This window comes from Leiobunum rupestre, chromosome 10, assembly GCF_980474605.1.
Source record: "Leiobunum rupestre chromosome 10, qqLeiRupe1.1.hap1, whole genome shotgun sequence".
Classification (NCBI taxonomy): Eukaryota; Metazoa; Arthropoda; class Arachnida; order Opiliones; family Sclerosomatidae; genus Leiobunum; species Leiobunum rupestre.
In genome coordinates, this window is record NC_143393.1 from 16,700,240 (window position 1) to 16,721,551 (window position 21,312).

The 21,312-nt window shown below is 38.8% G+C and overlaps 1 protein-coding gene across 7 annotated transcripts in view; it reads left to right on the plus strand.

Annotated features, from left to right (window-relative positions):
• LOC149924864 (uncharacterized) overlaps positions 1-15,385 on the plus strand; it is a 254,886-nt gene extending 239,501 nt beyond the window's left edge. For all 7 annotated transcript variants that reach the window (XM_090160131.1, XM_090160132.1, XM_090160130.1 and 4 more), the window contains 11 exons: positions 954-1,130; positions 2,041-2,136; positions 3,790-3,840; positions 8,225-8,374; positions 8,479-8,589; positions 8,890-9,039; positions 9,113-9,373; positions 12,490-12,726; positions 12,790-13,332; positions 13,410-14,548; positions 14,642-15,385. In XM_090160131.1, coding sequence (XP_090016257.1) covers positions 954-1,130; positions 2,041-2,136; positions 3,790-3,840; positions 8,225-8,374; positions 8,479-8,589; positions 8,890-9,039; positions 9,113-9,373; positions 12,490-12,726; positions 12,790-13,332; positions 13,410-14,548; positions 14,642-14,651 — 2,925 coding nt within the window. In that variant the 3' untranslated portion in view covers positions 14,652-15,385. The remainder of the gene's footprint in view (positions 1-953; positions 1,131-2,040; positions 2,137-3,789; positions 3,841-8,224; positions 8,375-8,478; positions 8,590-8,889; positions 9,040-9,112; positions 9,374-12,489; positions 12,727-12,789; positions 13,333-13,409; positions 14,549-14,641) is intronic.
• The last annotated feature ends 5,927 nt before the right edge of the window (positions 15,386-21,312 follow it).

Genomic DNA, 21,312 nt, shown 5'->3' on the forward strand with positions numbered 1-21,312 from the left:
TTCTTAAAATACATCTGTGTTTTATTTTTAAACACGATGGCTATACAATACGCTGTACAATTGAAAAGGGAAAACACATCAAAGGTGGACTTGTAATAACCGGATAGCTGTATTGTTTAACGCGACATTTTATGTATTTGACGTCACGGACGTGGTAGAAGGGAATCTCGTATGACGGTACGCGACGCGTTCAGCGAAGCAGGTGTTTTTCTGCCTCACCTGGCTCGCGTTCCCGCTCTTGTAGAAATGTTCCAAACACGAAGTAATAAGCGCGGATGAGGGTGGTGCGGCTCGTGACTTCGACGAAATGGGAGCAATGGCGCCCACAGCTTCGAACTAAACTGCTCTCGTCAAATCGGCAACCTAAAAATGTCGCTTTTATGAACTGAATGGACTGGGACGTGTAGTGTTCCTAAACATGGAAAATATCGCCAAAGAAGTCCTGTCCGAACTACTCTTCAATTTCCTCCCAAACGCGGCAATGTCTCTACCATTGGTAAGAAAAGGTGACCTTTTCGTGTCGTTTGTTTAACCGTAAATTGCTTCGCTAAACCGCTTCTGTTCGAAATAGGTTTACCGATTTGTTTTCGTACGTGTAGTGTTAAGTAATTGGTTTACTTCAAAACTAAAAACTATCGCGTTAATTACACGCGTGTTTGTTCTCTTGGAATATTCTCGAACGAAAATGCGAAAAATTTCCAAAAAAATGCCCAGTATGTACGAAACGCAATGGGTAATTCTGCCGCTGCAACTTGTGCCTGATGTGCTGGTACGTGTTCAAATGATATTATTCAAGGTTTTCCCAGTGTAGTCGCCTCTATGTAACTGTCTACCAGTGACAAATTGAGAATTGCGAATTAATTTGACTATGACATATTAATAGACAACTTATATTTCTATAATACGCTTCCAATAGTAACCAAAAAGGAATTGTCTTTTTTGGTCGTCTACAGGAAAGCGAGAAGATGAACGTGCTCACGGACCTGCTGAACCATTACTCTCAGTTTGGCATTCCCGAATTGAGCGGCCTCATCCACTTCCATCACTCGTCCTCTGCGGACGCCGACCAGCCTCAAGAAGATCCTTTCCACCTCGAGGACCATTGGAGCCAGTTTGTCAGTAACGCCCACGTAAGTGTATTTTAGATCTTTAAACTGAGGTTGTCTTTCCGAAGCGTTTCTCTAACTCGAAGCGTTTCTCTAACTCGAAGCGTTTCTCTAACTCGAAGCGTTTCTCTAACTCGAAGCGTTTCTCTAACTCGAAGCGTTTCTCTAACTCGAAGCGTTTCTCTAACTCGAAGCGTTTCTCTAACTCGAAGCGTTTCTCTAACTCGAAGCGTTTCTCTAACTCGAAGCGTTTCTCTAACTCGAAGCGTTTCTCTAACTCGAAGCGTTTCTCTAACTCGAAGCGTTTCTCTAACTCGGAGCGTTTCTCTAACTCGAAGCGTTTCTCTAACTCGAAGCGTTTCTCTAACTCGAAGCGTTTCTCTAACTCGAAGCGTTTCTCTAACTCGAAGCGTTTCTCTAACTCGAAGCGTTTCTCTAACTCGAAGCGTTTCTCTAACTCGAAGCGTTTCTCTAACTCGAAGCGTTTCTCTAACTCGAAGCGTTTCTCTAACTCGAAGCGTTTCTCTAACTCGAAGCGTTTCTCTAACTCGAAGCGTTTCTCTAACTCGAAGCGTTTCTCTAACTCGAAGCGTTTCTCTAACTCGAAGCGTTTCTCTAACTCGAAGCGTTTCTCTAACTCGAAGCGTTTCTCTAACTCGAAGCGTTTCTCTAACTCGAAGCGTTTCTCTAACTCGAAGCGTTTCTCTAACTCGAAGCGTTTCTCTAACTCGAAGCGTTTCTCTAACTCGAAGCGTTTCTCTAACTCGAAGCGTTTCTCTAACTCGAAGCGTTTCTCTAACTCGAAGCGTTTCTCTAACTCGAAGCGTTTCTCTAACTCGAAGCGTTTCTCTAACTCGAAGCGTTTCTCTAACTCGAAGCGTTTCTCTAACTCGAAGCGTTTCTCTAACTCGAAGCGTTCTTTTATGAATTTCAGGAATTATCAAAAAGGACGCGAAATCAACAGGATGCAATTTGGGAGTTACTTCACACCGAAGTTTTCTTTATACGAAGACTGGCGGTCATAACCGATGTAAGTACCGAGTTGATTTTCTGTTTTGATTGTTCATTAGGGTATAATGAAGACGCTTTAGGGTACTTAATCACGGCGAAAAGGGTCCTAGCTAAATTTGTTTGGCACGCTCCACTGGCCGTCTAAACAATTGAATCGATAAAATAAAATCACCGGACCCAACCGACAGACTTCTTATTTCCAATACGGCACGAAATCTCGAGATATAAGATCTTGTCTGGAAGATGGCCCCAAACGAAATTTCCCGGCTGTGTTATGTTTTAACGGGTAGGGTAGAGGTCCCGGTTTAAAAATAACCCTGAAGCGTCAACCTTGCGGAAACCCAGCTGATTTGGTGTAACTGGAGGTGGAAAACTTTAAGATACCGGGCTGCTTTTCTTGTTTCAATTGTTCGTTTTGGCTTCGATATCCCGCCCACCCCGGAGAGTTGTCCTCGTCGATCCCCCTCCCCCTCCCCCCTAGTCCTTTATTTTATTTCTTAGCTTTGGGACTTGTTCGCGTTTATTTTTGGACCAATTTCTACAAAGGGAGAATCGGAATAGCTTCGACTAATGAGATACCTGAAAATTATTTTTCAAATAATACACCGACACGCCAATCGCTTACAGGGAAAGAAAAATTAAAAGCGTAGCCATTAGAGCTTCGATTTTAATGATTTTATACATACTATTTAACGTTTTTGACCGGAAGGGAATAAATATTCACCGATTTCTTTAATAACAGCTTCTAACCCTATTTTAATTTTATATAAAAACTAAAAGTACAATTTTCAAATCAGGAAAAATTCGACATTTAAAGAACCATTAAAAAAATTATATTTTCCGCGGCTTATAGTTAGTTTAAAATGTCTACGATTCAGACTGTTGGCGCCATCTGGTAAGATTCCGGTTATTTAAAAATTGACCTCTAATGTCGTCAGATATGTATCGGTCTATTTAAGCTCGTTGCCTTTTGAGTGGCGCGTTACTCTGTTACTTGACAGCGTAACACACCAGTTTTAGCCACCTTTGGGCTTTAACGGAAATGTCAAGTTATAAATTTATCTCTCCCGACTTCTGCAAAATGAAACGACTATTCGATAAGAGCGCCAAGCTTATTCTCGGTTCTCTATTTCGAGCTTTGTTAATGAATGAAGGTAGAAAATTCCTTCTCTTTTTCCAAAGGCCCAGGGCTATAAATTAACGACTGCCTTACGTATTTTACCTTACGACACTGCCACCGATAAAAGGCAATTAGTAAACGGGAAGTGACGTATTTTGGCGTCCGCCTACGCCGTCATTTCTCTTCCAACCTCAAGCCGCGTTCAAACCGATGCCCTTAAATTAGAAATTAGCGGACATTTTTTGACTGTGGGCCTCTCTTTAACCTATGCTGAAACCGTCCGTCTTAGTTTTGGATGACGCGATCGTAATTGATTCTACAACAGCCCCGGCCTGCGTGGTTGTTCCTTTCCTAATTAATTAACCCCCGGGGTCACCCATATTTATATCAAGCACCTTCGTGGAGGGTTGGAGCGCCTAAACCGGAAAATTATTAATTAAGTAGTCTGCAGCGCGATTCGCGCGTGCCAAAACACCCCGATACCCAAGTTTCAAAATCCTTACGGATATAATAATTATATTAATTTGACGTACATTTATTTTTGTATTTTAGCTCTTCGTAGCCTGTCTATGCAATCTTCAGAACGAGTGTATTCTAAATGAGGTAAATTACTTTTGATTTTCAACACTTTATAATAAAATTAGCAGACTCGTAAACTAAGTTTTAAGAATGAGGGACAATGAAAATAAAAGTGAACAACAAAAGTTCATTAAAAACAGAAATTAACCCGACTAGTTTCGGAAACGTTATCGCTATACGTCATACCCCTGATGACGATAACGTTAAATTCGTAAACTTAAACATTTTTCTATTTACGAACGTTCATTGAGATAAATTAAGTTTTAGAAATACAGTTCTCTATTTCGAGATGACGTTTTTTATTAAGTTTGACAAGAAAAAGCTTGCGTAAAATATAAAAATATATTGGACAAATAAATCCCGTATTTTTCTCGCCTGCTGACCCAACGGGTCATTTTGTCCAAGCAATATATTGTGCTGGGGTAAATTTACGATTCTCTTCCGCCATATTTGTCTCCTTTTTTGCTGGGCCGTCAATCGCCTTGACCAACGGCTATTCGACCGGACATTCTCTTTTATTTTTATCGGTCATCTGTCCAAACCATCGGCTGTCCGTTGCGAGACTATGGTGTAAATGTACCTTCTTTATTTGTGATAAATTATTTCTCAAGACTTATACTCTTTGTAGCATCGAATTCGCACATCAAAATCTTTTAATTTAATCAAGAATATATTCATTTATGTGGTGTGGGCCCCAAGGCAGTTGCCTCGCTCGCCTGTGCCTTAAAACGGCATTGGGGTGGAAAGCCCTTCATGCCACGCGAGCCAACAGCTCCCTACACTAACTATTACCGTTAACCTCTACAAGTTTTTATGGAAGGGGAAACCGAAGAGCTCGGGGAAAGCCCCCTTTAACTAGCGGGGAGAGAACTGGCAAACTCTACGCGGAAGGAGTGGTTCCGAGTTTTCATCCAGTCACAAGCTGGAATCGAACCCAGCTGCGAGGCGGAAGTGCTAATCACTCCGCCACCCCACGGTTAGCGAACTTGCACGGAGATACGTTAGTCATGAAAAAACAACGAAGATTTAAAAGTGCGCGATAAATGATTTAATCAATACGGTGAAAGTTACAAAAACAGTGTGTAAGAAACCTCCCAAAATATCAGATAATGTTTTATTTAAACCAAAACAGCGTGTATAATATACCGGCAAATGCTTTTCTGATAGATGCGTAATGGATTCAACCCTTTAGGAAATAGGTGAAATTCCCGATCTACACGTTTGTCACATTGAAAAAGCCTTAATTTAATTTTGAGCGTAAGCTTGTCTATATAAGGGAAAAAATTGACAGGCCCATAGCGTGTTGAAAATTCTCGATTATTTAGCTTTTAAACTCTCGCGGCGAGAATAATGCATCACCGCGAGAGTGCCTGAGAAGAAGGAAACCTTTTTTTTTTCGTACTAAAAAGAGGGATGGATAGTCTGAATTAGTGTAGTTGATGTATAGTAGCTCGCGTGATCGGGTGACTGCTAGGACAAAAGGTATTAAGCGTGGAAAGCAGGCGTCCTGGCCTCTGTAATGTTTTGTGTAGTGCGGTAGGAAAGGGTAGGAGCGTGTGCTGTTTGTCCTGCCAGCAGGCGGTAATCCTTCACGCTACTATCTCGCGTGAGACACCAGCACACAGACTTCTCGTCTCTTGGCAAATCTCCTTAAGGGGGAAGAATACAGTAAAAGCCTCTTTTTCGTTCAAGCTGAGCGTTTCTGTTTTAACAATTACATCATTGAATTATATTTTTCTTATTAGGCTGAACCTTCCTCTAGTGTTTAAAATTATATTTACAATTCTAATATTAATAGTTAACGAGATATAAGGTCCTAACTAAAGGGTAGTTTGGGCGCTTGTCCAACTTGTTTAGCTGCGGGGGTCCGAATTAAAACGTAATAATTTAATTACTTTTAAATTTAAAATTGTCAAAATTATTTTAAGCACTAAACAAGAGGCTGTTCTACACTTAAATATTAATTTCATAAGTTAAAATACAAAATTAAGAGTTCAGCTTGAAATAGCTAGAAAGTAGACAATGGCCACTGTAGTCTTCCCCCTTAAAGGGAGTATAAGGGACAAATTAATTTTTTTTGCCACTAGGAGCGCTGTTGATCGACCTTTAGGGAGAAATATAATAATAAAATAATAATAATAATAATAAAATAATAATAATAATAATAATAATAAAATAATAATAATAATAATAATAATAATAATAATAATAAGCAGCTAGGCTAATACCCAAGGCACCACCTTAGGCCTAAGTCATCAAGCGACTTTTGAAGCCTTTTAATTCAGGTGGCCGGGTTACAATGCGTAGGAGGGTGGTGGCAAGCCCTGCATGCCACGCGAGCCAACAGCTTCCTACACTAACTATTACCGTTAACCTCAACAAGTATATAAGGGAGCTATTTTACCACCTTATGCAAAATTTGGACAGGACCCCTAAACCACGGGTTTGGTGGACATAATAATTCGTTCGACGAAGAATCTTCTAAGAAACTCACTGTTTAAAGTATAGTAGTATACCGGAGTGCAGATTTGGATTAGAGTGAAATGGGGATTTGAAATTAAGTTACTGTCATCAGCGCTACGAGATAATGAAAAACTCTATTTTTTGGTGTCGTGCTTAAATACACACGAAGGCTTATATTTTATTCAATTTTCGATTAACGGGATTAAGTGATTTTTCTTTAGGCTTAAACGATTAATCCTTCTTAATTAAAAAGCGCTATAAAATATTTTTGCCACAAATAGCGTGAAAATAATTCTCAATCGATAGTATTGTTTAAATTAAGAAATACTATGGATCATATTTCCATACCAAAATGATTGAGAAAAATCAGGGTTCGAAAACAAAAAACATGCACCCAAAAACCCAGTGGGTTTTTATTCGACCCACCCACCTCAAAAAACTCGCTTTCAAATCTCAGATTTGAAATGAAAACCAATTTGTTCAATATGCCATGACCACTTTAGACCTAAATGTAATGTGATACAAACCTTACAAAGTTAACTTGAAACATTTTGTTAGATGGGCTTTTACTCTCTCAATTTTCGAGCTTATTAATTACTCGCAATGAATGCGCATAACCTTTGATGGACATTTTTCAATAGTTTTTACTTCATTCTATTCTGAAGCGAGTTTTCTGCCGAAAGGCATTTTTAGCGTTTGTACAAAGTAAGAAGAGAAGCAGTCTATCTAGCAGACGATATCTAGTCTTTAGAATCTTTATTTAGAAGGGCTAGACATAAGTCATTTCTAATTTCTCTTAGTTTTTAGTTTTTCGCCATACCGTCTAATACAAATATGGAAATAGTATACTAAAATAAAAAACCCACCCAAATGAAAAAAACACCACTAAAAACCGACTGGGTTGGTATTTTTGAAGAAAAAAAACTTTTTTTTTTCGAACTCTGGCAGGAATCTAACATGTATCCTTTGGGACAAACATGTATCCTTTGGGACAAACATGTATCCTTTGGGACAAACATGTATCCTTTGGGACAAACATGTATCCTTTGGGACAAACATGTATCCTTTGGGACAAACATGTATCCTTTGGGACAAACATGTATCCTTTGGGACAAACATGTATCCTTTGGGACAAACATGTATCCTTTGGGACAAACATGTATCCTTTGGGACAAACATGTATCCTTTGGGACAAACATGTATCCTTTGGGACAAACATGTATCCTTTGGGACAAACATGTATCCTTTGGGACAAACATGTATCCTTTGGGACAAACATGTATCCTTTGGGACAAACATGTATCCTTTGGGACAAACATGTATCCTTTGGGACAAACATGTATCCTTTGGGACAAACATGTATCCTTCGGGACAAACATGTATCCTTCGGGACAAACATGTATCCTTTGGGACAAACATGTATCCTTTGGGACAAACATGTATCCTTTGGGACAAACATGTATCCTTTGGGACAAACATGTATCCTTTGGGACAAACATGTATCCTTTGGGACAAACATGTATCCTTCGGGACAAACATGTATCCTTCGGGACAAACATGTATCCTTTGGGACAAACATGTATCCTTTGGGACAAACATGTATCCTTTGGGACAAACATGTATCCTTTGGGACAAACATGTATCCTTTGGGACAAACATGTATCCTTTGGGACAAACATGTATCCTTCGGGACAAACATGTATCCTTCGGGATACCATCCTAAAGCTACTTGACATTGAGGCTACGTGTAACTCGGGCCTCCAGTTTTTAAGAACTCAATCGGGCTGGATTGTGACACCAACATTTTAAAATCTACTAGACATTTCAAAGTCAAGTAGATTTTAAAAAGTCCTTGTTTTCCTGTAGATATATTAAATGAGTATTAATTTCAGCGCTACATAAATGTATCTCATATAATTTGACGTCGCTTTTACATTTCCCGTAGATCGACACGGAGAAAATGTTCAGCAACATCTCCGAGATTTACTCGGCGAATCAGCGCTTCTGGATAGATCACCTGCTGCCAATGCTGAACGCCTCTCGCAAAAGCCACGAACCCCTGAACCCTACTCTCATGAAAGAGGGCTTTCTCGCGGTAAGCCCTTCTATCAAATTGAAAGAGGACCATCCTCTAAATGTACTCCCAAATTGCGCCTCTAAATCTATGGTTTTTGTTTGTTTTTCTCTCTCTATAAATAGTTCGACCAAATATTCCAAGCCTATATTCGTTACTGCATCGATCATCAGTCGTGCTTGCAATACGTCAAGGATCGCCATAAGGACAACGAACTTTTCAAGGCGTACGTCGCTGTAAGTATCGTGACCCCTTTGAATAGTCTCCGTTTTATCCCCCAGGGGGCGTCTCCCCATTTAGTATTTCTTATCGTAAAGAACTGGGTGCCTGTTATTTTCATCCCGCGAGGTGATGGAACGATGCCTTTGACAGCGTTTTTACGACTTACTCGTAACGCTGGACGTTGTTAATGTTGGGGAATGTAAAATATAAAAGGTTTACTGTCGCATTATCGGATTAAATTTTGCGTAAAAATTCACCTTCGCTATTTAAAAAGATGCTAGTTTTTTCTAAAAAACATTTCTTGGTCTTCGTAGTGGTGTGAAACTCAGAAAGACTGTGATAGACTTAGACTGGTGGATTTGCTAGTCAAACCAGTTCAGAGGTTGACCAAGTACTCGCTCTTACTGAAGGCTATCCACAAGAAAACGGACAGCGAAGAACTTAAAAATGATCTCTTAGAAATGGTACGTTGTTTATCGACGCCGCGTGTTTTGCTCAAATGTATTTGAAATCACGTTGCGTGTTGTTTGCTTTTAGAACTACTCGGTTGAGAAATTTGTGGTCGGCGTAGACGCCACTATGCGGCAGCGGTCGGAACAAGAGAGGTTGTCGTCCATCATCGGTCGGATCGAAAGCTACGACGCCATTGACACCAACAACGACGAGCTGGATAAGGTTCTGAAGGAACACGTTAGTCTGGACTTGACGTGTCCCATGCCCGGGTGTGGAAACCAACAAAGCAGGCAGCTACTCATGGAGGGATCCGGTCTCAAACTACGTGATACATCCTCCAGTAAAGTAAGCGAAAACCATCCCATTATTACACCTTACATGACCTTGACCTTGACCTAATTAAATTCGCTGAAAAATGGTAATAAGTGAAGCCCGAATACTTATCAAGGAAATACACCAGCATTAGTATGATATGATTTCCATAATGTAATATGGAAAATTAGACCAAAAAAAAACAGATAAAAGCACTTTACCAATAGGCGAAACTATAAAGTCCAAGGGGGGCTGAAAAGATGGTAGTCACGTGACTTTGTGGAGAACTGCAGTGCCATCTATCCTAAGAAATAAGAACTATTATTCATTTTATTTTGCTAATGGTGGTTTAAATTTTGATCGATTCATCTAAATTACCTAATTATAATTATTATTTAAACAATTGTGTAATAGAAAAGTATAAGTTAGTTAGTTGTCTGCAGAATTTACTGTATTTGGAAGGAATAATTTTTTTCTTTAACGTCACACGGCCAACTATGAACATGAGTTACCGCATCGAAGTTGGCTGTGAAATGGTAGTCACGTGATTTTGTTTTCCCATTTTAACAAGTTAAGACCAAATTTACTTTATAGTTTCGCCTATAGGCACAGCCTGTTGTAGATTTTGTAGAAAGCTTATAAAAGCGACGTAGGAGGAAATTGTAACTTTGGTAGCATTCGCGCATTTTCTGTTAAATCCAAAACTATGGCTTCTACACGGAGAAAACGGTTTAGTGATCTGCTCCTCAGCGGTTTTGAAAAACTCTTTTGCTAATCAGTTCTTATAAAAATGACGCAAATTGCTGTACTTCGCTTTTTTCCGTATTTCGTGTTTCTTTTATCTTTTCGCAAATTATCCTCTGGTGGTATTCGAAAAAGTAGTATTTATTTGCCAAAAAGAAATAAGGTGGAACCAACGAAGGGAGGCTCTTCGCTTTCTTCCGGGGCTTGTACGCTGTTGATTTCTAATGATTTTCTTTGCCGGGTCTTTGGGGAATTTCAAAGCGCGTTTTTCTACAGCGGCGAAGTTTTGTATTAAGTTCAAAATCGATCTCCGCGGTATTAACTTGATTACTTCGTGGAAAAGGGTTTTTTTTTTTTGCTTCTTACTGAGAAAAAAGTGCTGGATCTTATGAAGATCCTGAACCTCCGATGGAAAAAGTTACTAGTATCGGAAACAATTTATGTAAATCAGGATCGGCCAAAGAGAAGAATTTGAAGTATCATCAGAAGTATATAATCCATTTAGTGTTCTTAATTTTCCGGAAATCGGAAAAATAAAAAATTGAAACATAAATTACTTTTTAAAGGCTTTTAATGTTTTTAACTTTTTATCGATATAAAATGTCTAATATCAGTAAATATACTACAAAAACATTTAAGTGTTACATTGTTAATCAGTTTAAACTAGTCTAGAGGTTTAGTTTTACTTTTAGATTCGAAAAAATGAGTCGAAAATGCCGCTTTATTTAAATTTGCAAACAATATATTAGACTAATCATGGAATTAAAACTTTATTTTTTGGGAAAATTTTCCGACTTACAACACTAATCCATTACCTTAGAGAAGTATTCATCTCCCTATAACTTTAATGTTATTTGCTTCGTCCTAGATGGATATTTATTTCGTAATAGAGATATTATATACTTTTGGTATCATTTACATCTAAAATTCTAAAATTAAAAGCTTCGGTTTCCATTTAGTAAAAACTACTTTTAATAAATTTAATGTTTGATTGAACTCAATTTAAAATGATTCGCGTTGATATTATAAATAATAAATCCATCTCGTATTTTCACTCTAACTCTGTCGCTTTTACGCTTACGAAACCGGCTAAGCTAAAAAAAACCAAACGAAATCTGAAAAACCATCGATGCAAAGATGCATTTTCTTAAAATGAGGAAATGGAAATATTTTATTTTTGTCGTTTGAAGCGGCGACAAAGCTCTTCAATTACCATAATGTGTCGTGGCTGTTTCAAAATTCAGAGCCCATCAAAAGCCATCGTCGAGTCGTTATCGGCTCACCTTCTCCGCCCACGAAGAAAAATGTATTTCGATATCAAGAAGAAAACGTTTTTGTATGCCACGAGAGAAAAGAGCGATAAAGGCTTCTCTTGTTGGACACAACGGAGAGCGCGTGACAAGAGATCGTCAGAATTCAGGGTGGTCGTTATCTCGCGTGTCTTTGACGCGAAACGAACGGCCTGTAGCCGTCTGATTTTTGAGGCGCGCGACTTGAGACACGTGTATTTCTTCTTGCCTTTCGCGGAACTGTTTTGACGATATTCGTACGTGTTCAACAAAAAGAAATAGAGATGCCGACTACAGCCGTTCCATCTAAAACCAGATTAATAGAGCGTTCTATAAAATCGGCCCAAATCCGGCCAAACTTTTCATACAGACTATAGAGCTTGTTCAGCAGGACTAACAACTACTTTTGTTATTATTTGGTTTAAGAGAATTCGGCTTATGTCCTGTCTTTATATGAATATTTTAGAGACGTACCTTTTAGGAGTAGTAGGAGAGACCCTAGGTGTTGAAGACTTGAAGTATGTTTGGGGTTAAGAATATTTTAATGATCTAAGTTTCTTTTTAAATCCGTGGATTTGGGACTAGTATTTTGCTTATTTGCCATCATACATTTATTACAAAACTCATTTAAAATAAGAAAAACGGCGCGGAAAGCCGGAAATTAGTGAAGCCTATAGCTAGCAACTACGCTACTCCTAAAAATCGACTGCTCTCAATGTCTTACGGGTTTGCCAGATAAATATGTTTATCTTACACGAAAAACCGGCCAAACCTTCACCTCCTCCGAACTCAAATGGGGGAAAGCACACCACAACGATTTTATAGAACGCTCTATTCCGGTGGTAAATGAGGCGTATGCTTCCGCGGTTTGGCTTATTGAAACCTGCCTCGAGTGTGTTTAATTTTTATATCTTAAATGGCTACTACTTTCTAATAGATATCATATATACTTCTGATAAAACATAAACAGAAGCGTTTTACAAAACCGTCTCGCTAAAACGCCGACCTTTTTGATAGATGTTGATGAATTTTGCGTTTTACATTTTAGTGGACATAGTAGGCTTATTTTTAGTTAGTACTTGAGCAATAGTGAATGGACTTGTTTTCTCTCTCAAGGTGGACGTTCATTGTTTCCTGTTCACGGACATGTTGCTGATTTGCAAACCTAAAAAATTCGATCGCGTTCGAGTGATACGTCAACCATACGTCGTAGACCGACTAATATTGTCCGAATTGAAGGACAACAGTGGCCTCTTGGCGGTGTACGTAAACGAATATCGCGTCGCTACTGCCGCTTTCATTCTGTACTCCTCGGACAGTAAGCTGTGGCTAGAAAATATTAGGAGGGCGCAGGTATTTGACATTTTTCACTTAATCTCGACTCGAAAGAATTCTAAGGGCGTTTTCTCGTTTTAGGAAATGTACGCCGAGGCTAAAAACGCCGCTTCGGCGTCCGAACGCCAGCAATTCGGATTCTTGAAGGCGGCCGACGAAGACGAAGATTACGATTTTCCTTCGAGGGCCTTGATGCTAGTCGCCAGCGGTCGATCTCCTCGCAGCTCCAGCCATTCCAGCCTAGTCCATTCTCACAGCGGTTCGGTTGACATGAGTGACCCTGTCTCGGGGGCTTCCGGCAACATCGTGGTGGCGCCGCCCAACACGTCACCCGTCAACCAGAATAATCAAGCCAAGTCGTGCAGCATCGAATTGGGCGAGTTGAGAAACTCCAGCGTCAATAGCGACGACGTCGAGTTAGGCAAGTTGAGGTCGAGCAGCGTCGAAACACGAGTCAGCGTCACCGTGACGTCACCTAGGCCTGAAAGAAGGGCTTTTCTTCTCAGAGGCACCAACAACGGCTCCACGTCACCCGGATCTTCCCCTTCCACCGCTTTGTCGCTAAGCGTTCCCTGTTTGGGAGAAGTTTTGGACAGTCGAGATGAAAATCTGCCTACTATTCAGGTACGTCTTTAGGCAAACGATCCCGGAAACACTTCGGTTTTTAATCGATTAACGTATTATTTCTGATAAACCCCTAGCTCCCGATACTGCCATCTCCGCCGATCAACCGATTAACCTCGTCGCTTTCTCCCCGATCTCTGCAACGCATCGCCCCAATCAACGCCAAACCACCTTTGATCAAAACCAAAAATATTTCGGGCCTAGTCACGCACAGCGCCCCTCCTAGCGAAGGCCCCAGTCCCGTTCACAGTCTCGAGGGTAGTTTTATTGACTGTCTGGCGGCGGCTGCAGCCGCGAACCACCCACTGGCTCAACACCCAGCTGGCGCTATGGCGGCGGCTATCCCATCACCCGGCGTATCTTCCTCGTCAACGGAACAGCGTTATTTGCCGACGGGGGCTTTCTCCATGGAATCGGAAGAGGAAATTAACCGAAGATTAAACGTTAAACGCGCTTGTCGGAACGAGAGACGCTACCACACGGCCGACTCTATCGAGAACTTGAAAAAGGAAAAAGACACGAGTATCCATAAACGTTTGTCGTGGAATTACGGGCAACAGCAGCAGCAGCAGCAGCAGTCGGCGCAGCTCGGCTTTTATCATTCGGGCAGCGGAGTTTCGTTTCCGGGCGGAACTGGTTGTTGCGGTCCCAGCGAAAGGCTGCTTCGAAACAAGCACGTTGCCAAGTGTCTCAGTTCGGAGTCCATCTACAGCTCCAGCGGTGTCAGCAGTACGGGTTCGACGCACTTGAGCGTCGGCAGCGCGGACTACGACGGGTCAGACATTCTGGAAGAGCCTTCCTCCTACCACGATTCTGAGTGTATAGAAGAGACTCTGCTTCTAGACGGCGAAACTGGCGAAAGCAGTACGGACGATGTCCCGCCTCAACCGGGAAAGCCGATGGCCAACCCTCGAAGCACCCGAAGTACCCTGAGCGACCCCGGTGCCGTCGCGGAAGCCCTGGCCGCCGGAGGTCATCAGAGGCAACATTCGGACCCATCTAGTCGATCTCAGAACCCGCCGCCGGTTCCCCCCAGGAATCTGAGCGTCAACAAGATTCCTTCCAACATTAAGATCGACGTCAGCGAAGTCAAGGAGGGCATTTCGTCGGTGCAGATTACGGTCAATGGCGGCGCCGTACAACACAGCAAACCTTCCAAAGATGATCTTAAACGATTGAAGCAGCTCTTACTCAACAGCTGCTCCGTTGAAGCTTCGTAAGTAACCCAAACATTTATACCTCGTATGTTTATGGGATTGAGAATATACGAAGGTAGAATCTGAAAAACTTCTTCGTTTCTTTTTTACAGCGAAGTGTGAACCTTTGAATGGCAGATATATGGTTTTTCAACTTGTAATTTTTGAAGAAACAGTGGCCCTCCTAAATCCTTTGGGAGTTTTTCCGGAGGAAGCCACGATGTCAGGGGAGATTCTTAAGTGACGTATTTTGACGTCATCTCCCTTTTGAGGAAAGATATATAATATATGTATTAATATTTCTTGTGGAAGTACGATGGAAGGTCTTTTTCACGACGAGCCATAATCTCTTTTTATGCAAAACAACAATGACAACGTCAACACCGAATGAAATTGGTAAATCCTTTAGCGAGATCTCGAGTCGATGGTCATTTAACGTCTTGTCCGGGGGTTCCGGCGACGGTGAATATACGTTAAGTGATGCGAAGAAGCTGTGGAAATTACTTTACGCAATGTCTCATAGACTATATACATTCGATGGACACATCAACTCTTGTAGAAATGAACGAATGCATTTTGCGATTATAGGGTTTTGGGCTCGATATTTCTCGAAAGCTTCTCTTTAGTGGTATAATATAAATAATATATTAAAAGAAGTATGGAATAAATATCTTTAAACCGAATATCCCTTCGTTCTAATTGGCTGGCGCCCGTCACGTGACGAGCGCGGTTATTGACGCCGACAAAAAATAAAACGCGCGACCTCTCAAGGTCACCGTCTGGAGCACCTGCAGTACGACACCATTACATCTATATATAAAAATAAACATGTTCAATGTCCTCCCCCTTTTCGAAAACGGGGGTAAAATGTTACACCCCCCTAAAACGCAAAATTTTATCTAAAACAAAAAAATTTAAATTTCCGTATAATTCGGCTTATCCTAATTAGATCAGTACAACCCTCACGTCGAAAATGCTAAGCCTTAAAATATGAAAAACACAAAAGCATTTAAAAACATCGACGAAATAGTTTATTTCCCACCTCATTTCCCCGTTCAATTTCATTAAAAAAATTAAATTAACAAAACAGCCAAAATGGCAGCTGATTTCTAAAACGAAATATTAAAAGTAATAATAATCTCAAGACGTAGAAACGGGGTCGCCGCGTGAGTTGATGATAAATTTTAAAAAATGTTAAATATTAATATTAAAAAAATGCTACTCAAACGGGAAAGTACTGCAGACCACCGGCGACCTTTAGAAAAAAATTGCACGCTGAAAGATTTCATCCCGAAAATACCCAACTCCTAGAATTTCGATTTAAAAAATAAATTGGCATTGCGAATATTGTAATAAATTAGGTTATATTTTAGGTGTAGAAATTTAGCCAAATGTAAAAACGAAATAGTAAAAATACCACGATTTTAAAATAACAGGCCCCTTCTTTCGCGACGCAAAACGTGTGTTTTTCAGTGTGTTGTACGTCTGATATGTGTCTAGAAAGCTAGATACTCCACGAAGCCAAAAAAACCATGGTGAAACCCCCCCCCCCCCCCACCCACCCCAAAAAGTGATATATTTAAACGCTAGAACTTGTCTGTTACATTATAGATGCTATATGGGTCTGTCATTCTGTATGATATCGATATGTATATAATTAAGTGAAGTAATTTATTGTTGACTAGAGGGCAACCTTATAAAACGAGAATTTTGCGAGAATTGGGTTACGAATTTTACAAAAGAAAACAACCAAAAATGTATTTATTTCTACTTTGGGAGAATTGTGATAGTTTTAAACGTTGTTCCGTATCCCCTGCAAGCTCTAACAGTAAGATTGGCCCAATTGGTTTCCTAAAATTGACGGTGATGTTTTTCCCTCGTCTCAACATGATCATTTTCCCTAAGTTGAAATAAATACATTGTTGAAACAACCTTGAAAAGTGTAAACTGTGATTATTTAGCTGTAAATATAGTATTTTTTAAGAAAAAGGGAATTTTTGGGAATGTATTTGGCTGATAAAAATTTTGTTCTTTGAAATTTTTGACTAAAGCATTTTCTCACGGCACGATTTTCGTCGGTTTTTTAAAAAAAAATAGAAACTTAAATTACTGGATGAAACTTAACATGCACGTGCTTCCAATCAAATTTAATTAATATAATTACTAATTAGCCCATACATGTCTTCAATGAAATAGTAAAACGTTTCGGAAATTTAACTATATAGTATTTATTAACTTTGCAAATTTATAGGAAAAAAAACTAACTTTTTTTAAGATATCGAAATAGTGTTTAAAGTATAGGTTAATTGTAAATATTTGGCTTTAGTTAACCAAAGAAATGAAAATGAATTTTTTGTTAAATGTATTTGCCAATTTCGTCAAGCACTAGTGGACCAGAAAGTATGATACAGGATAAGATAGGTAGACTTTACCTAATCGACTCGTTTGTACATACGCTATCTTATGAACTATAGCCTTTTATAGTGTACGAGATCGCTAGAAAAACCTTACCTTCATTGAGTATTTTCACGTTAACTGAAATCGCGGGTTTAAATTTAAATCGTTGTAATCGATTATGTTGGCAATGCTCGCTAAAGAAAGTTACGTTTGAGTTTTATATCCGTACTTAATATGGTGCTAATTTTGTTATAGTTAAATTTATAGATACAAACATCAATTTTGTCGCACGTTTCAAGTCATATAATACATGTAGAGATGGGGAAAAATATATGATATTTTTTCACTCGCGTGAAATCCAACTATAAATCTGTATAGTTTCACCACGTTTTTCACCACGGTTTCTCACACTACTCCTTGTAAAAAATATATATAAAATACCTAAATACTTTATATTTTGATATTCTTCGTTTTCTGTTTCGAACTTTTACGTCGTTGTCACTCCCCAAAAATAAAAACAAAACTCGGATTAAAAAGAAATCATGTTTGAAAACATTTTGTACATAAGAGAGAAAAAAATGGAAACTGATAGTTTCCTAGTAGTTCATAGAGCATCGTATTTTCCACTGTACCGTTTGAGTCGTGAACCTCCGTAAGCGTAGAGTTATTAACCGAAAAAGTTGAAAGAAAATATTGTTGATTTCTTTGTAGGTTTGTCACATATCAGGCTGGTGTATATTTTTTCATTGATTAGACGTACGATTAGGTAGCGAAGGCTTTTGAGAAACACCAAAAATATATATAAAATGTGCTAATTTGTTCATGGTTGAAGTAGGTTATATTTGTGAAGAAAAATGACGAGAGAATTGTACAAAAAATAAAACTGTTATAGAATGGTTATGTAAATAATGTAATAGAAAAAGTTCGTATTTACGCGAAATATTAAATAGTTAAAATGATATATTTAATTTTAAGCGTGTATTTTTCTCTCGTTTTATATTATATGAAATAAGATTTAATTTATTCCTTTCCTCCTGAAAACTTTATAAGAAAATTGTTTTTTTTTCCGGCGATTGTTGAAAAAGAAAAAATATTGCAAATAAAAATTAAATCATTGTACATTAGAGTTTATAAAGATAAAATACTGAATCATCTTTTGATATTTTTTTTCATACAATTCTCTTTTTGGTGTATCTATAACTATTAAGTCTTAAAGTTTGTCCTTTTATTTATTTATTTATTTGTATGTCATGCAGGGCCGGCAGGTGTATGGCTCGTGTGGGTAGTTGGCCGGTAGGGGAAGAGCCTCTCCAGAAAATATAATAGCTTTTAATCGGCTTAACAACTATTTTCAGTCAGATCAGTCCATTAACCGAAAGTTCCGAAACTGTTCACCGTTCTTATACATTTAAATTATAATAGTATGAAAAATTATAACACAAATCATTACCTGAATTTCTGAAGTTTTAAAATTTGTTAAACAAACTAACCGTTAAATTGTAAAACACGGGCCTTATTTATTCCCTCAGTTAATAGACTTTGAGATACAAACGATAGCACGACGCGAGACGTAGCTATGTTTTGAAATAGACATTACTCGTAAAAATAATACAATGAATCTAGGAGGTTGACGAAACAGTTCCTTAGAAGCTATGAAGATATGCGAAGTGCGATACTCTAGAAGTCGGTTTCTAAACAAAATTTGTCATCTAGAGTACTAGACGGAAGTGTTCAAGACTTCAAGATTAGAAAAATATGAAACCATTTTCAATTTGAGCACTATTTTTTCAAATGCTGGAATAGAATATCAAAATTTTCATTTCGCCAAGTGCGCATTGCTTTAACAAACTCTTCGAATTTTAGGGGGGGGGGGAAGCTCCCCCATGCCCGAATTCCAAGTGGGTATTTTACCCAATTGGAATTTACCGTGTGGGTAGTGCTACCCACTATACCCACATCTTCCGCCGGCCCTATTGTCATGTTCCTAAAACCTCGAGAACGGTTAGTTCTAGAGCTTTGAAATTTTAACTCAATGTTCAGGGCCTGATTTCCAACTAAACGCGCCTAATTCCAAATACCTGACATGGTTATGAATCTAATTCAATTTTATTTTTATTTTACTCGACTTTGGACTTTCGCCTCTTTGCTTCCCTTATCTAATATTTACGGCTGGTCTCGGCTTTCAATTTTTTTCTCGACTTCCACCCCTTTGCTTCCCTTATTTTTTGATCTATTTTTTTTTAAATATCGCGTGGTCGCGCTGTTATTGGTTTTAAAACGTCGCCTGGTTGGTTTTCCTCTCTTGAGTTTCTTGCGCCCGTCCCGACCTTTAAACTTTTTTAACGGGTTAGTGTGAAATTCGTAGGAGGGGAGTTAGTGTCGGTTAGTGTGAAAGAAAGGGACTTCGTAGCTAGCGTGTTGCGTTTTTGCTACCGTTTTTGCTACTCGTGTTGCGTTTTTGCTACAGCGTTTACCTTTCTTACCTACAAATCAGATCTAATTCATTAAAACTAAGACCCCGGGCGAAGCCGGGTATTAAAGCTAGTATTATATAAAATATACTCATTTCGAGGCCTTAAGTTTCCCAAGAGGAAACTCGTCACTTCCTACCCTTTCCATTAGGCAAATTTTTGACAGATCAGTTTGATGGCAATAGATACGAGTTACAACGCGTTTTGGGTTTCAGTTAGTTTCAGAAACAAAGTGAGAGTTAACAATAGTCAAATTTATGTTCCGATTCAATAATTCATCATTATTTGGATACTTTTTTCTTGTCCTGTGATTTCCCAAAAGAGCCGTTGGAATATCCCAATGACTCACTAAGCTTCAATTCTCTTTTTTCCAATAGTTCGGATTGACGAAAAATCGTTGCATTTCACATGTTAATTTAAGATGTTAAAATTGTTAAATACTTCTTGAATTAATCCTTTTGAGGGGAACCTAGCTTTATTTGTGAGTCAAGACTTATTAAGTTTAGTTTAAGATTAGATTAAGTTAAACCTAGTTTAGGTTAAGGCAGTGGCGTAACTATATGAATGGGGGGGCCGAGGGTTAATATTGAAAAAGGGGTCCCAACCAAAACACTTAAACCCACCTCGCCCTATACCGCACCGCTTTACCGGTGGGTATTGAAATTTGGAATTCTGTAGTAACTTCATTTTGGTCAGTTAATATCCTTTAATGTAAAGTAAACTCGCGACGTTTTTAATATATTTGGTTGAACTACTGTAACAGTTCTTAATGCATTTGTGTGAGTACAGTCTTTAATTTAAAAAACGTTTCGTGTACACACCGGCACCTAAATTATTTTCCCTACGAATAATTTCATTACACGTTGTCGCATTTTCTCAAGCGTAGTACGAACCATTGAATTGAGAATAATACTGCTAGAATTACAACTACGATTTCTGTTCCCATGGTCACGCGGGACCGTTCTTGTCCAATAAGGAAACTTTATCAACTTTATCATTAGGCCGTGGCGACACCTATCTTCTGTCGTGTGAACCAGGAGCAAGGGTAATTTCTATAAGGAATAACTATCGTTGCTAATGAAAGATGTCGCCACGGTAGAATGATAAAAACAATCAAGTCTCTTTAATGGTTGAGAATTGTCCCGTGATAGCCAGATTTGGTTGTACCTCTATTTATTCCCAACTCAATGGTACGAACCGTACGACCGTAAGTCACCGTATAGAATTTTAGCATTAGAGATCAGCGGGCTTTGTATTTCTATTAACGTCCAGAATACTAGAATCTCTGCTCTAATCTTTACTAGATAACGCAATATACTAAGTATTGTTGTCTTAACGTCTACGTATATTCAGTTTAGCACGACTGACGAAGTATAATGTTTCTTTGTAAACTGGTATATTATTCCAGGAACAGCAGGAAACACGAAGAACGAAGAAATAGTGGATAATATGGATAACACTATTTAAGATGAATACTTACATAGTTTTATTTACATTACATTCTTTAAGTCGGTTTATTAATTTATTTCTTGCTAGGTCAATTGACGGGAAGTTCAAAATTTATAGAATGAAGATTTTAGTCGTTCGTAGATTTTTCATTATGAGGCCCCCTTTAGCTTTATGGGGCCCCGGGAAACGTGTCTGGCCAAAGCCGCGGTAGTTACGTCACTGAGCTAAGGTAAGGTTACGTAAAGGTTTAGGCTAGTTTAGTTTTAGGTTAAGATTAGCTTATGTTAAAGTAGGTTGCTATATGAATACTAAAGTCTATTTTCTATTTTTATCAATACTAAAGTCTTTGGTTGAAGAATTATTTTGGGTAGAAAGTATAATGATATATCAATAGATAGGTGATTATGTGAAATGGCTATCACTGTCTCAATTTTTTTGAACAATTTTCGTGGTCAAATAATACCATC